The 17,762-nt window shown below is 39.9% G+C and overlaps 1 protein-coding gene across 1 annotated transcript in view; it reads left to right on the top strand.

Moving 5' to 3' along the window:
* Nucleotides 1–6,321: 6,321 nt before the first annotated feature.
* Nucleotides 6,322–17,762, top strand: part of kmt2cb (lysine (K)-specific methyltransferase 2Cb) — a gene marked incomplete at its 5' end in the record, with an annotated part of 190,869 nt that continues 179,428 nt past the window's right edge. The window contains one exon of the mRNA XM_084326982.1: nucleotides 6,322–6,518. Within this exon, the coding sequence (XP_084183108.1) occupies nucleotides 6,322–6,518 (197 nt within the window). The remainder of the gene's footprint in view (nucleotides 6,519–17,762) is intronic.

The raw sequence follows: 17,762 nt of genomic DNA, 5'->3' as shown, positions 1-17,762 counted from the left end.
GCAGGGTTTGAGTTTGTAAATGCGATATGTCAAAATGTAATGGGCGCATTCACGCATTGCCATTAGTGGTTGACCGATAGGGGATTTTCAATGGCCGATACCGATATTTAGAGAGTGGGGTGGCCTGTTTCTGTCATCTACCCAGTAAAATGATGCATGTGAAAGTAGGGCTGGGCGATATAACGATAACGATAAATATCGCGATATATTTTAATAATCGATATCGAATATCGAAATAAAAAAAAAATCGAAAAATCGTTTTTTTTTTTTTTTAATTTTTTTTTTTTTACCTGCAACAGGGCAGTTTTAAAACCAGAGACAGTGGACAGACTTGTCTTTCTTGCCTGCAACTTAAAGTAATGGCTTTGCTTGTCCAAATGACAATACTGACCAAATTCAGATTTCTTTTTCTCTTGTCCATTTATTTTGTTTGCTTTCTAATTTAAAATACATTTTGAAACCGTCTGTACACAGTAGGCTATGTGTGCTAGCAGAACTAGACTCCAGTCACGAGTCACAGTGCACATGTGCGGTGGTTTGTGCACCAAAAAAGCGCCAAAAGATCGAAAATAAACTAGCAGAGCCAGAACTGTTCAACTCCTCTGGAGCCACAGCCAGCAGAGAAGCCGGTTTACTTTAGCTTTTAAACCAGCTGCAGCCTGAGAACTGGAGTGTGAGGGGATGTAACACTAAAGATGGCGGCAATGACAAAGAATTGCTGCAAAATAAACATACATCTGTTGTTAAAAAAAAAAAAAATGTTTTTTTTTTTTTTTTTTTTTATACTTATAACAATTCGATAATTATCGATATCGAGAAATAAAATAAAATTATCATATCGTTATCGCGATATGATTTTTTTCCATATCGCCCAGCCCTATGTGAAAGTAAGTGCAAAGTGGGGAGATTGTTAGGCCTTGGCAGAGGTCTGCACTGTACTGACTGCATTCTTCTAGTTCAGAGAGACTTCCTTACAGAAGATGTGCCACTATAATTTTGCAAAATAGGGCTGATTTAATATATGGCAATGTGAAAGAACACTAGTATCCATATTGCAAAGTCTGCAATATGGGCATATTTTAAATAACTTCGAATACTCATGATAAATGAGAGAATGTATGATTCAGAAGATTCTGGATGACAGACCTCACAAAGAAAATACTAGGTCCATATTCTAAAAACAGATTGGTTATCACTGAAATCCAATAGGAGGTGGTGACATGTACTGCCGGTGTTTTCCCTGCCATTATAAGAGTTGGACGCAGCGCCTAAGAGTTTTGAATGGGACATTTTTGATATGCAGCGCTCAAGCAAAAAAATTATCTAGCTAAAAACCTTTTGCCTTTCAGTCTATGGATGTGCAGCCTCCTAGGTGGTAAATATGTCATTAATTAAGGATTACAGCAAGTTAGAATAAAGTACATAACAGCACCTAAGCCCTCCAAATAGCCAGGGAAAACTGAATGCCATATGATAGGGCTGGGCAATATCGAAGAAATCAATATTATGATAATCATCACAAGGACTTTTTCTCTATCAATATAGGCTAGAGTAGACTATATCATGATATCTGATCACATAAATCACAGGTTATGTAATTCAGTTGATCTTAATCTCATTGAACTACAAAACGACATAAAACCAAAACTGCAATTTTCAAACGACATTCCCTCAAATATTTCAGATACAATTTTGTGAGTCACTTAAGTTAATATGTGCTTGTTGTGTGATTTCATGATAGTACGATCCCATTGACTGAACTACATGAAAAGAAAATGTAGATTGTAAACTTGACCTTAACTGTTTGAGTGCCACCAACTTTCCCCATCTGTACTGGCTAGCGCCAGCGTTATTATTATCTTGCAGACCCATCTTGTTATTTTGCAGACTCATCGTGTGTTCTGTATTATAGCTATGGAGACAATAGTATGGCTCATTTTACAGGCATTGTTCATAGTCCATTACTGACTATTCAGTTCATTTCTACACACTGTAGTTTGTTACATGCTAAACATCGCCCCTTTCCAAAATAATCCAGTATTTTTCCATAGATCGCGAGATATGACGCGTTATATGCAATAAGCCCAAATCGTTCTGGTTGATCGCCTGAACCCCCAAATACTCCCAAATCAAAGGTATATACCATGTACATATGTGCCTTCACAAAATCATCAAGGGTGGGGGTAGTCTTACCCCGAAAATGCGATCGTTACAAAAAGCTTGGTTTAGGTCCGGTAAAATACGACACTGATTGTTACAGAAACATGTTTCAGGTTCGGTGAAATAGACATATAATATACCTTACCTTAAACGAAAGTTTGGTTTCTTACATATCTCGATGTGATTTATCAAGAAATATCTACAGCAAGAATTCTGGGTCTCAATGAATCCAAAATGTCAATGTGGTTAGAAGTGGTGGAGAGAATAAAAGCTAGCTTATAATGGTAGTGTCTGGTTAGGAGCGAGGGATAATGGAGGTACTATCCAAAGAGGGGTCCGGGAGGGGGGGGGTTCGAGCTGGAGCATATGTGTGTAGGTTTTTAGATAACAGGTATTAGGGGTATATCCTGTATAAGACATTGGTATAAATGGTAATTTCGTTGGATATACACTGTATATTAATGCTGTGTATCTTATCGTGTGTTGTCATGTTTGTTTATATGTGTTTAAAAAAAAAAGAAAAAAAAAATATATACCTTACCTTAGCCAGAAGGTACTCCAAAAAGAATAATTCCAATGATCCCATCGGCGATCGCGATTACTCATTCATATGTAATTACTCGTGTATACGGGAAACTATAGGTTTTGAGGCGAGAAGATCTCCTAGCGATTGCTCTGCAAGAGCTCCTCCACCTCGGAGTGAGTCAGGACAGAAAGGGATCAGGACAGACACTGTCTGAACTAGACTATCAGAGTTAAAAAGGTAGGCGATACTGCCACCAGGTGAGATTCCAACGTAGGCAGATGAATCAGGGACAACCAGAGGGCTCCGGCTGACCGTATAGAACGGGGATCAAAGGAAAATATCAAAGGATCAAAACCCCGAGAAATCTCGGGTTTTGGCACTCAACGCATGGCGAGATAACCCGACTTTTCTCGGGTATGGCACAGAAAGAGTTAAAGAAGCAGTTCACCCAAAATAAAAAATGTCCCCCTTACCCAGAGTGCTATCCATCTAACCAGATTGTTTCAGTGTGGTTTGCCTCATTTTGGAGATATCTGTCTGAGAGATATCTACCGTCACTCGGATACAATGGAGCTGAATGGCACTCGATTTGTTGCACTCAAAGCACCAAATAAATACATTTGAAGATCTCAAAAGCAACGTCTCTTTCCAGAAATCATGACGGTTACTCAAGCTAATCCACAGATAATTGTCCTGAGCAGTTTCACATAGGAACTATTTTCTACCAAAGTACACCATCATAATAGTACTCAGGCTCGTAACTAACTTGTTTCACCGCCATCCCAAAATATTTGAATCATCCCAAGATGTATTGACCATCCCAAAATATACATGTACTTAAATGATCAAGACACAAATAGACACAATCTGTGATCATATTCTGAAATTGAGATAAATCTGACTAAAGATCTATGCACAGGCAATTAATTAGGCATAATGAAGAAATATACTGATGCCTTCTGAAATAGCAAAGTTGAAATATGCAAATAGTTTGGGCCACTGGGCCAGTCCTAAGTTAACTTGACCATGTACTTGGTGACCAAATTTCCAATAGTACTGGAGCCAGCTGTGTTTGTTGACAGACTCTGTTACAAGCTAAATAGCCAATCTAAGCGATCAAACACAATAAACCGAATAACGTTGTTTGTGTAAGGCCATCTCTATCACTGGACACTCTCTCTCTCTCGCTCTCTCTCTCTCTCTCTCTCTCTCTCTCTCTCTCTCGCACTCTCTCTCTCCCCCCCCTCCCCCTCTCGCTTGTTCTCTTTCTCTCTAGTTCTTTCTCTCCCTCTCTCTTTCTCTCCCTCTCTCTCACTCGTCTCTCTCGCCTTCCAATCAGAGTGCGGATGAGCACTCCCCTGCCCGGTGCCCACACTGACTCACTCTCAAAAACTCTGCAACAAGGACTTTATGATTAAACATTTATAATACCGGTACTTAGTTTTCAATTGTTGTGAGTGAACGGACAACATAACAGCTCAATACACACAATTGTTAAGGGGATGCAGACCAGAGAAAGACTTTCGTCTTGTTTACATCAGGGTCCCCCATTTCAATTAATCAGGAAAGTGTACAGTAGGAAAGTGTACAGTATTTCAATAGGCAACCCTGAAAGGATTATTTTTCTAGAAGAGCAACACAGCCAAAACAGACAGTGGAGCTGTTTGCAGATAGCAAGCATTTTGACTTATTGCGTGGTGGCGATGTCTCGCAGATAATACAACTACAAGTATGATTATATAATATATATTTTATTTAAAAAAAAAATTGTATATATAAAATATATATTGGCAGGTAAGAAATATGCTTGGCGGGTAGACTCTTCCCATCTACCCGCCACTGGCCGGTGAGTCAAAAAGTTAATTTCGCTCCCTGAACATAAGTAAACTTCATGCTTACTGTGGGAGCTCATCTTACATGCTTTTCTCTTATGATCTATCAGTAAAGTGGCAAAATGTGTTAGTGGAGATTCAGACCCTCAAATCCACTATATCTAACATTATCTCTATCTTAGTTTGATGGATGGAAACATAGACATGCACACAAGTGCAGCAACTTATTGTTAGAAGAACCTTAAAGGTTCTTCCCTGTTTGTAGCCTTATTGCTAGCTTTTGGAATCCTGTTAACATAAACCAACTTAAAGGACCACACTAGTCTAATTTTGACTTCTCACCATTACCAGAGATTGTTGGTCCCCGTCTTTGACAAATTACATGTGCATAGGTGTATAAAGTGTATGTTTTGGTAGATCAGGCTTTCACACTGCCATTGATGTTGAAAATATGCTCCATGAAAATTGAAACTCATATCATGCCTATAGCTACTTTCATGGCTGCCGTGTGAATATGGTTGATTGTTTTTCAAATGTATTCTCTTGGTGCTTTGAACGCCACAAACCGAGTGCCATTCAGCTCCATTGTATTGGAGTGATGGCAGACATCTCCACAGCAGAATATTTCCAAAACAAGGCAAAGCATACTGAAACTAACTGTATAGATAGTAGATAGGAATCGGATGGATGGCATTGATAAATATATACATTTGTTTTATTTGGGATGAACTGCCCCTATAAAAAGGATATAGTTAACATATATCACAATCTCAATAGCTGCAAAAAGAATTGCCATGGCTATTTTTCCCATGTCATTCAGGGCAAAAAACCAGGCTGATTTATTTTGCACACAATCTCACACACATCCAAAAACATTCATTTAGTTTGACATTGAGAGTAAATAAATTTGAATATGGCCAGTGGCCACTAATGATATCATTGTGATAACATTGAATGCTTGTGTTAATTACAGCACCATTAAATAATAGCAATACCTTGTCTTATAGGGACTGCTACCTTATCATTTCATTGAGCTGTAATTAACACAACACAATGATTAAATGTCCCCGATCACATCACTGGTGGACATATTCAAACTAATTTACTCTCAATAACTAAATTAATGTCTGCAAAACTATTTTGAGTTTTTGGATGTGTGTGTGAGATTATGTGCAAAATAAATTGGCATTGTTTTTTGGGTGAAGTGCCCCTTTAATGCAGACATGCTTAAAAAAAATGAACAGCAGGAAAATGAACCATTATTCCCCCCAGAGCTCCCCTAAAGTGGATTATTCCCAGGTGAGATGTTGGTAAGACAAATGACGGGTTCTTCTTGTGGCGTGATTTTATTTAATTTAATTATTTGTTTATTTAGACGGGACAGAGCATATTGATGGACACTACAAATAAATGCAGTGTAAATACACAGGATTTAGCAAGGATGCTAGTTTCCATCCGCAGTCCCCACACAAAACATAAAAACGAAACAGGCAGGCAGTGAATAACAATAATAATAATAATAATGCAGGACCTCTTTAGGGGGTCTTTATTCGGCATGCAACAAACTGGACATGCAATTGGAGCGGCACACACACACCGGGATACACACACACACATGCATTGTCTTTTTCTCAGTCGCCGATGCGATTGAGTCTCTGCGCATATCATGCTACGAGACGAAGCATAAAAAGATGCATACAAAAAACAAAGTACAAGGTATAAAGTTGTAGGATGTTGTCAGGGTGCACTACTATACTATTTGACTATATGGTCTGTGTTTCCCCCCTCTCCCCTTGTCCCAGAATGTCATCAGAGGATAAGACTGTGGAGCCCTCTGACCAGGGTCCCTCGCCGCCCTCGGGCAGTGCAGGGGCCGCGTCCACAGGAAGCCCTGCCCACACGGACAGACGTCCTCGGGGCAGGCCACGCAAGGATGCTGCCACCATCCCGTCCCAGGCAGCTCCACCACCCTCCTCCACCACATCCAAGACCAGGAAGAAGTATGTTTACACCTCAATCCATTCATGCATCGAAACCAGCGTAGATTCTGTAAATAATCAAGCCGTCAGTGTTTGACATGTTGACACTCTTTCCTCTTTTCTAACTGGAGAAAGATTTATTGCTTGAATATACTGATGGATTTTCCATTCAGGTTTTCTTTTGCTCCCATCTTCTTGATGCTGGAAGTGTACTTGTGGGATGTTTTACTTTGTGGTGTTACTTACAGGGGTGGTTCACTGGTGTTCTCTTTCATGCTTTCATCATGTTGAGGCTCACAGGGAAGAATCTGTCTTTTATTTTTTTTTCATAATCTGTTCATCCAAGCCAGAGATATAGACCCCTTTACTGTGTAAACAATGATGACGTTTTGGGGTGTGTGCACGCAATTTGGCTTCAGAAGGCTCCAGGGACAGAGTTTTGCCAACAAGATGACATTGACGAAAAAAAGGGTATTGCACTTTTCGTTAACACAGAGCTCCCCATGAAAAAAAGAACAATAACTAACAACAATACCCAGAGTGCTTCACTCTATTCTCTCCTTCAATAAGATTGGCTGTCATTTGGAATGAGGATTGCATAGACTCTACCGTGAACAATTATGTCAAATAAGTAATTTAGTGGTTGAGTTGACGTCCTCATTTCATTGGAATTGCTACTACTAAATGATGTCCTTATTCAACGTATTTCTGCGTGGTCTTATCTATATGGTCCTTATTCCAAATGGTTGAAAACCTCCCTTGTAAATTTTCAAATATCACAAGGTCAACCTGACGCTACGACGCAGGTTTTTCTCCTTGTGAGCAGACTGTGCTGTCTTTGACCACAGCATGCGGTTTAAAGCCCAACTTGCAGGTTAAACCCTACTGATCAATTATGGGTAGTTTACATCATTGGTATATAATTTCATTATTTATTTTTTTCCATTTGACGCCGGAAATGCCACTCAGAAATGGTTAAAAAGGTCCATGCACGAATAACATGCACAAGCAAATTAAAAAGCTTATCAGAGCTATCAGGGCCATGACGTCACGTGGGGTATCTTTCCCCTACTTCTGATCCACTACAAGGAGTTTTGACGAGTGCAGAAAGCCATTTCCTTGATCCAAATGGACGCCTTACAAGACACAAATGGGTTTAATCGTCGGAGACTTTGATGGACCAGCTACAACTGGTTGAAACAAGGTAGTTATAATGTTTTTAATGTCGTAAAAAAATAACTACATTTACCACTAGGCAGCCTGTTGTTCAGTACAGCAGCGCTACTGGTCTGTGAGCTGTCGCCTTATCCCCGGGTCATAGTATCAAGCTGGCTATATGGCTCTGGCTAACGTTACCCCGCTAACGTTAGCATTGTCTACTGTCGTGCATGTAAAAGAGTTTTGGGAACGAGTAAAATGTGTAGGTCCTCTTCTGAGACCTGTGGGGCAAAGCACTGCTGCACACACCATTTTAAATCGGGTGATGTTAGGAGTTTCGAGAATGCTGGCTAGCAAGCTATGCGCCCCGGCATGTTGATACGATAGTAGCCCCTTTAGCTCCACTCGGTGCATCAGTGACGATAGCTATGAGCTAACTAACGCTACAAGCTCAAACACCTTATAACTACTACTATTGTCGTGTCCATAAGTTCCCTGGCATAATACTTGTGAGGACAAAGGTATACAAAGAGGAGAGAACCATTTTAAATCGGGTGATGTTAGGAGTTTCGAGAATGCTGGCTGCTAAGCTAAGCTACGTTAGCTAACTTAGCTAGCTTCTAACGGTGTATACACTGTACAACGACACAATTATTTTCATTATTACAAATATGGTAACGTGGTTGTGGCTTTTACAAATAGTGGTTAGCTTTAGAGATGGATGCTATGATCACGGAGCAATATTGTTGTTAGGTGACCGTGAAACAGATACATTTTCATTCATTACTCCTCGGCTAGTAGTAGCAAGGCTCTCTGCCTGCCACTAGCTGTGTGTGACTCTCAGAGCCCCCTGGTGCCCTGCACCTCACGTGACGTCAGCATTTCGATTACACGCGCACGTTATGAATCATTGATTAAAATATCCACGTGCGTGGCGATTGTGTTGGGCAGACAAAATGTTTGATAAAAACGCTAAAACTGGGTCAATTTCAATCTCCTTCTTCATGAAAGTTACCGTTGGCCTAGTCCACATTGTTTATTGAACAAAAATACAACCTGCAAGTTGGCCTTTAATGATTGTTTCTCATGCCCGTACTTTTCCTTGTGACAAAGATAATGATTTTTATGTGTAAAATGCTCAAATCTGAGAAACTTATTTTGATTTAGGCTGATTTGCTCTGAGAGCTGGTGCCAGCTCAGTTGTACCCCTCCTCTCGATTAACCTGATGTTTTTCATTTCACATACATAGCAGTAGCCACTAGCCAGTCAAATGACTAATGTAGCTGACCAGTGTTAAGGACGTGTTAATAGACCTTTTCAGTGGAAGTGTGTCGCTAGAGAAACAGCTTGGGTCACAGTTTATTAGCAAACACTGCAACAGGAAATAAACAATTTAGAATGTTTATGTTTTAAAAAGTCTATAGTAAGGGGTCCTCGAAATGTTTCTTTGAAATCTTTAATAATAATTAAAAACAAAAGAAAAATAAATGTACTACTGGGAGAGGAATATAGAAATCCTAAACCTAATCTAGTAAAGCCCAATTAGGCTACAGTATACATGGCATTGTTTTTTATCTGACAGAGATAAATGTTTGTCTCCTTAACCCCTTAAGCCCGACGGGCCCGGTACCGGGCCGATATTTATTTAACTTCACACAAATAGATCAATACAGTCCGTATTAACACTTTGGCTGCCGGAAAACGCCTAAACACGTCATTCCCGGCCATGCTCAAGTTGCCGAAGACGCCTTACAGCGCCTTTAATATCAATATTTCAAAAATCTGGGATCGGATTCATATTTCCCCTCCGCTGGCCTGAGATCCACCAGGAGGACCCACTGAGCTCTCTGGCGGTTCAGGAGCGCCATCTGGTGGCCGATCGGCGCAATCGCTTAACAGGAAGTGCTACGGAGATTGTGCTGGTCGGCCGTATTACTTCCGGGCACTAGCTATAGGTTCCGGGACTCGATCTCGACACACTATATAGCGATCGATTGCCAATAACTCGATAAACAACATGATTTGGACGTATATACCATTATACAAGCTGGAGATGGACCGGGTAAATCTACATCCCATAATGATACAATTTCTACTCTACGATGATCGCCCAACGGCGCGCGGAGACTGGGGTGAGTTTTAGCGTGTAAAGTTACCGTCTTCGATACTAACTGCTATTATCAACATTTGACCCACATTAGATGATTGGTATAACGCTGCCCACGGAATTATAAACGCCCCCTAGCCCATCCGGTCAACATCAGATGACGTGTAGTAACTTCTAGAAGTACGTCTAGTTGGAATTTTTTATATCGCGCTGATTGCCATAAAACTGTATTGCATCATCAATGTATTTGGGGCTATAGATTACGTTCTGGAGAAAGCTGCAGAAAGAGATGAAAACATACTTATACATTAGACCATACTTTACTATGAATATGTGAATGAAAAAGTTTAACGTTGCTACACAATGAACAATACATATAGGACTTTGAATGGGCCCTAATAATGGCAATGTAGCAATAGAATTTAAAAAGTTATAGCCCTGCAAAGAAGGGGACTTTCTCTATAGACAAATAGAGCTGGCAACCTACGGTTGATAATGAATTTAACCCATGGCAGCCAAAGTGTTAACCTGTTAGCCTCTTCCACCCGTCCGGTACCGGACCGCAAATGACATCACGTCATAAATCATTCTCTCTAGACTGTCTGACATAATTATCATTTTTTGTTTTCAAACGTATTCAAGAGTAAACATCCTAACCATGTCACAACAGCAGTCATAGTTATATTTTCAGCAATACAAGTTTCAAGTTTCTTTATTAGTTGTCATACAGAAGTACAGAATACTTTTATACAAAATGCTTCTTTCTGTTACGCTCCAGAGACTGTGCTAGACAAAAATAGATGAGTATAAAATAAAATAAGTATAGCAAGTAAAAAATAGAAGTCACGTACGTGGACACAAGTGTTCAGTATGTACATATGTACAATGTTCAATGCAGAGTAGAAGTAACTGAGTTACCATACAATATACTATACAATATACTTTATAGTGCAAAGCAGAAATGGGATGAGGTACGATTTAGGTACAATTTACACTAAGGTGTAATGAGGTATGGGTTGTAGTGCAAATTCTTTACCAATAAATATAAAGTGTGTTTAGGTGTTCTAAAGTGTGTAAAGTGGGTGCTGCAGTGAGTTGTTTGTTTAAAGTGAGTGTGTGGATGTGTGTGCTGTGAGTGCATTTGATGGTTGTTACATAGTAGTGTTGTCACGATACTGGAATTTCGACTTCGATACGATACCTTGAAAAGTATCGATACTTCGATACCATTTCGATACCAAAAAAAAATAAAATAAAAATAACAATAATAATTTTTCTTTTTCTTTTTCTTTTTTTTAATAAATTTTGCTTTTTTTGCTGGTTGATTCTCCTCAGCTTCTCTCTGGTACTATACGAGAAGATAAATACACTTTTAAAACCCTTTGTTTTAAAAAGTGAGAGAGAAGAAATGTGTGACTGCCACCTACTGAGCGCACCTTTCTAGATTTGTACTGGTGTAGTATGGATGGGCTCGGCTGACGTTACTCCGTTTCCATGAAGTAATTATAAAGGTGGCCAGCTAGCTAACATAAGCTAACGGAGCTAACGGACGGAGCTAACGGACTAGCTAACGTTAGCTAATAGCTTTGTTTACAAACTGAAGACAGTTCTGACGCGTCTGTGAGGGGGAGGAGGCTGCATGCGTGTAGTGTGGGTGGGCTCGGCTTGACGTTACTCCGTTTCCATGAAGTAATTATAAAGGTGGCCAGCTAGCTAGCATAAGCTAACGGAGCTAACGGACGGAGCTAACGGACTAGCTAACGTTAGCTAATAGCTTTGTTTACAAACTGAAGACAGGTCTGACGCGTCTGTGAGGGGGAGGAGGCTGCATGCTTGTACTGGTGTAGTGTGGGTGGGCTCGGCTTGACGTTACTCCGTTTCCATGAAGTAATTATAAAGGTGGCCAGCTAGCTAGCATAAGCTAACGGAGCTAACGGTCGGCGCTAACGGACTAGCTAACGTTAGCTAATAGCTTTGTTTACAAACTGAAGACAGGTCTGACGCGTCTGTGAGGGGGAGGAGGCTGCAGCAGCTTGTGTCTGTTGGTCTCTGAGGAGGAGGAGGACAGCAGCGTGTATGTCTGTCAACAACTTGCGGGAGCAAGCCAGCTGGTATCGATACTGCAGAAAGTATCGGTATTTCGGGAAATGAGTATCGAAACCGTTTTAAATATTCAGTATCGGTATGTATCGATACTTCGATATTTTTGACAACACTATTACATAGTGTTATTGTTCGTTGAGCATCCTGATGGCCTGGGGATAGAAGCTTCTTCTGAGTCTTTCTGTGCTTGCCATGAGACTCCGGTATCGCTTGCCTGACCGCAGCAGTTCAAAGAGGCAGTTGTTTGGGTGGCTGGAGTCTTTGATAATTCTCTTAGCCTTACCCATGCACCGCTTGTTGTAAATGTTCTGGAGAGTGGGAAGCCCCCCTCCAATTGTGCGTTCGGCTGAACGGGCCACTCTCTGTAGTCTGCTACGGTCTTGTGCGGTGCTATTCCCAAACCAGGAGGTGATATTGCCAGTCAGGATGCTCTCTATTGTGCATGAGTAGAAGTTCTTAAGGATCTTCTGACTGACTTGGAACTTCCTTAGGCGCCTGAGGAAGTAGAGGCGTGTGGTCCATGTCAAGTCCTCGGATATGTGGACTCCGAGGTACTTGAAACTGTTCACTCTCTCAACCGGTGCCCCGTCGATGCTGAGGGGGCTGTAGTCCCTGACCCCCGACCTCCTGAAGTCCACAATCATCTCTTTTGTTTTGCTGACGTTCAGGGAGAGGCAGTTCTCCTGACACCACTGCGACAGATTCTCTACCTCTTCCAGGTAGGCCCTCTCGTCATTGGCAGAGATCAGGCCCACCACTACTGTGTCATCAGCAAATCTGATGATTGTGTTGTTGTTCCGCTGTGCCACACAGTCATGTGTGTACAGGGAGTAGAGGAGGGGACTCAGAACACAGCCCTGGGGGGCCCCTATGTTGAGCGTGATGGATGAGGAGGTGCAGTTGCCTGCTCTTACCACCGTTTGTTTGCTCTTACAATACGTTTGTTTACCAATAGGTTTAAGTGTTATTAGTGATATTTTAGTTTTTGAAATGTGTTGTTTTGATCGCAGAGGTTGGCCATTTTGAATTAGTGGCCGTCGCTGAATGATGACGATTGTAGTCATTTTGAGAAGAGGATGTCCAGAGCTCTCAATGAGCGTTGGAATTTCTAAAAAAAGAAAAACGGATTCTAGCTGCCTTCAAGCAAATGACTTGTGTATGAATTTTTTTTATTACTCTGGATTATATACCACAAAACTGAATGTTATTGGCATATTGGAGCGCAGTTAGTTTGTCTCCCCTATTGTGAACATTTAGCAAGCATCCCATTTGAAATCATTTTCAAAATGGCGGAGCTGTCGCATGAATAAACAACCTACTGTACATACAGTAGATTTCATTCTGTTTCTCTGCATGCCTGGTGATACTAAATCCATCTATGGCTATAATAAGGTAATTTATAGGCCTCATATTCTATATTCTATAATAATATTTCAAATTGCATGGGTCCGGATGGCAGAATTCAGTACTGTATCTACAAAACCTTCTGTTTAACCATCTTCCCTTTATTAATTTCCTTAGATCTTTTGTACACGTGATCTCAAGAAGGTACTGAGTGAGCTCAGTGGCAGTTTTTTTTTCTTTTTTTTTATATGTCTGGTCATTTTTAGCATGGTGTTATTCACTGTCAAAGATGCAAAGAAAAATCATAATTCATATTCTCCTTTGTTTCATCACAATTTAAGCAAGCCTAGTAATAGACACAATATTTCTGACACTGGAAAATATGGGACACTGGGAATACATTCACTGAGGTCCATCGATGTCCCTAGATACTAAGAACATGTAAATGGACCTTGTAGAAGTGGAGCAATCTTCCATTTCAGGGAATGTATTCCCAGTGTCGGAAATATTGTGTCTATGCTTGAGTAAATTGTAATGAACCAAAGGAGAATATCAATTATTATTATTTATTTTATTTTATTTTCCATCTTTGACAGTGAATAACACCATGCTAACATTGACCAGATGTGAAAAATTTAGCTTAATCAGCACCTTGAGATCACGTGAGATCTAAGCAAATGAATAAAGGGCAGATGATTTACAGTTTTTTTTTTGTAGATTCAGTACTGAATTCTGCCATCCGGATACATGCAATTTGAAATATGAATATAGAATGTAGAACATCCGGTAACAAATGGCGGAGCTATGGACATTATACAAAAGTAACTGTACTTACAGTAGATTTCATTCACAGCCTTTGCTGCCCTTTACCGGGCGCCTCGTGGTACTAAATCCAGATTTATCTCTGCCATTGGAAAGAGGAGATGTGGGCCGATCCATAGATTTATGACTTGGCCATAATAAGGTCATTTATAGGCCTGATATTCTATATTCATATTTCATATGGCATGTGTCCGGATGGCAAAATACAGTACTGTATCTACAAAAAATCCTGTAAAACATCTGCCCTTTGTTCATTTGCTTAGATTCCTTGTACACTTGATCTCAAGAAGGTGCTGAATGAGCTCAGTGGCATCTCTTCACTTCTGGTCAATGTTAGCATGGTGTTATTCACTGTCAAAGATTAAAAGAAAAATATATATATTATATAATAATTTATATTGTCCTTTGGTTCATTACAATTTACTCAAGCATAGTAACAGACACTCTTAAAAATAATTTTTTTTTAGATTTTTCTTTTGCGTTTATCGCTTTTCATGGTCAGACATGACCGACAGATGAGGAGAGGATGAACGGGAGAAGAGGCGGGGAAGACATGCGACAAATGGAAGTCACCGGGAGTGGGAAGCGAACCCGGGACGGCTGCTTCACGACGCAGCGTGATACATGGTGTGCTACTAGGGCTGCACGATTTTGGGAAATACGGTAATCTAATTGTGATTTTTCTGACAGATATTGCAATTGCGATTAAATTTGCGATTATAATAAAAAAAATTAAGCAGCCCCACAGAGGTTTATTGTAAAATGCGGCTTGCATCTGGCCTACGCAGTGGCTCTGTTCGGGACACCGAGCCTGACATTTTTTCTTTTTACCTGGGAATCGAAACCGGTACCCAACGGTACCTTTTTTTCTATACTTTACTCTCCCTCTCTGAAGTCTAAACTTCACAACACACAATCTAAAACCCCTTACCTCCCTCTCCCAAACCGTTCCTACAACAATAACAACAACTTGCAAAGGAGATCTTGTATCTCAATGGGACTTCCTGGTTAAATAAATGTTAAAAAAAAAGAGATTTGCTATTTTTTTCTTTTTTGCGATTAGCTAATTGCATCATTTCAAATTTCGATTTAAAATCGATTAATTGTTCAGCCCTATGTGCTACTAGAGCGTCCAGTAACAGACACTATTTTTTACATTGGGAATACATTCCCTGAGGTCCATATATGTCTCTAGATACCAAGAACATGTAAATGCCCCTTGTAGAAGTGGAGCAATCTTCCATTTACTTGGGTATGTACTTTTAGGAGAATTTTTGGAAAATATGGCTAGGGGTTAAGAGGTTAACACACACTAACTTTGACAGCTCTAGATGGATTCTATTGGTTATTTTTGTAAACACTGAAGTAAAACAGACATATTTTCAGTAGGTTAAGAAAGTTCCATAAGCTTATTTTCCATGTGCAAATCAAACTCGTCAAAATGCATGTAAATATTCCCCACATTTTATTCAGTTAAAAATCTAGATCAGGGTTTTAAACATTGGAAATTGTGTCCCCCCTTGTCACCCTTTTGCATGAAGTACAAATATGTTATTTTCGCCTATTCTAAAAATATATTTAAATTAAATTATATATAAATTGGGTATGACTGGAAAGCTGAGACTCATCCAATGAGCCCAACTGTATTCATGTGTGATTATGTTAGACCATTTTTATGCCCTTTCCTTTTATAGATAAATGTTAAATATGTATATAGTGCTTTTTCTGCAGTTCAGCTGTGACAAGAACCCTCCCTCTTGAAACGAGCTATTCAATATTGCACCCACAATCGGCATAGTTAATAAAGTGTGTGTGAAGAGATCATGGAAAAATGTGCATATACAAAATGGTGACTCAGAATCTTCTCTTTCTACCTAAAGTTGAACCTAAAATATGTTTTCGACAATATTTTTAATGGTAAGTTTGATATGCTATTGCTGGATCTTGAGTCATATTTGATCTGCAACGTCTAGTTTGATCAAAATTTTGTTCGATGGTACAGGCTCATGCTCAATGGCTAGATGTACGATAATTATCGCATTTGTACGATAAAAGCAGCTCGCTACAGGCACAGAAACAGCCAATTGAGAACAGGACTGAAACAGAGGGGTATAGGGGCTGCAATAAGAAAGACTAAAAAGCTAAAAACTTCAAAAACATGTTTAGGGAACCTCAAAGACTTATATTAATTAAAATATGTCACCTTTTAAGATTTGGCCCAAACATCCCCATGGCCTCTCGGATGAACTAAAAAGACTTTGACTGTGACCTTATGTCTGTCTCATTCTCTCGTTAACACGATATCTCAGGAATGCCTGGAGAGAATTTCTTCTGAAATTTGGCACAAACGTCTTTCTGGCTAGTTCTAGTTCATAGAGTAACATATTTGGAATAATAAGGTGCAAGGTAAGGTTTCGCCAATGCTATCTTCCATTGAATATGTGTGACAGCTAGGGCTGACCTTCAAAGCTTTTTTTGGCAATCAAAGCTTCGGGGCCGAGCTTCGATTTTAATTGATTTTAATTTAATCTTTTATTTTTTTATCATGTTGTGGGACTTGTACAGCACTTTGGTAAACTTTGTTGTCTTTAAATGTGCTCTATAAATAAAGTGGATTGGATTAATTAATTAAGTAGCCCCTTTCGTGACTGTGACGCAGCCAATAAGGTTTCACTCGGCTGCCCTGCCTGGGTGCAGTGGGGCTGCTCTCACAGCCAACGACATGACATTACATAATTATGTTGCAACCTTCGTCTATCAAGCAAACAATTATATAAATATTTATATGTAGTTGATAGAGACAAAGGCAGAATTTGACTTAATTAAGCACGTTTTATTAAGACATATTTTTATATGGGTCGGGACACTTTAAAAAAAACAGCACAATGAACACAAATCTGTCCGACATAGTCTTAAATAACAAATGGCATTGCTTCGCTTCTTTGTCGACATGTCCACATGTCCTTGTTGTTTTCAACACAGATAATCTCCACATGCTTGTTGTAGAGAGGTGGAGTCGAGGCGCCGCTTACTTTCATTTAATTGGAATGGAGGCGGGAAGGCGCCGCTTACTTTCGTTTCATTGGAATGGAGGCGCAAGATCTTGGAGAGATTTTTTTTTTACGTTTTCTTTTTCTTCTTTTTTTTTTATTATACTTCGATTTTTTTTTAATGTTCGAAGCTTGTGCCATCGAACGAAGCTTCGAAGTATTTAAGACAGCCCTAGTGACAGCCATTGGTGATGTTTGAGCATGGTGAAACAATAATTTATATCAATTTAACATCTATAGCAAGCGGGGACACTGTTCCGGCTACGCCTGACCGTCGCTGAATAGTGTAGCGGGTGTCATTTAAACATTTAAAGACTAATTTCAGTTAAAATCTGTGCTCTCAAATTTATATGAGGCACTTATTTAACTGCAACACACCTCTGCCGGTTATTCACGTTGCTTAAGCTCTGGAGTTAATGTTACTTAAAGGAACATGCCAACATTTTGGGAAATTAGCTTACCGTCTTCTCCAGAGAGAGACAAGAAGATAGATACCAGTTTCCTCTCTGTGTGTTCAGTAGAAACGCACAGAGAGTTCACCTCTCCCGAAGGCTAACCGGTCCGCTTCCATTCATTGTGCTAAGCTAGGCTAACATGCAGCCAGATAGCTTTCTACTGAACGCACAGAGAGGAAACTGGTATCTATCCTCATATCTCTCTTTGGAGAAGACGGTAAGCAA

The sequence above is a fragment of the Notolepis coatsorum genome (assembly GCF_963971535.1).
Source record: "Notolepis coatsorum genome assembly, chromosome: 13".
Classification (NCBI taxonomy): Eukaryota; Metazoa; Chordata; class Actinopteri; order Aulopiformes; family Paralepididae; genus Notolepis; species Notolepis coatsorum.
This window is presented reverse-complemented; position numbering and strand designations above follow the sequence as displayed.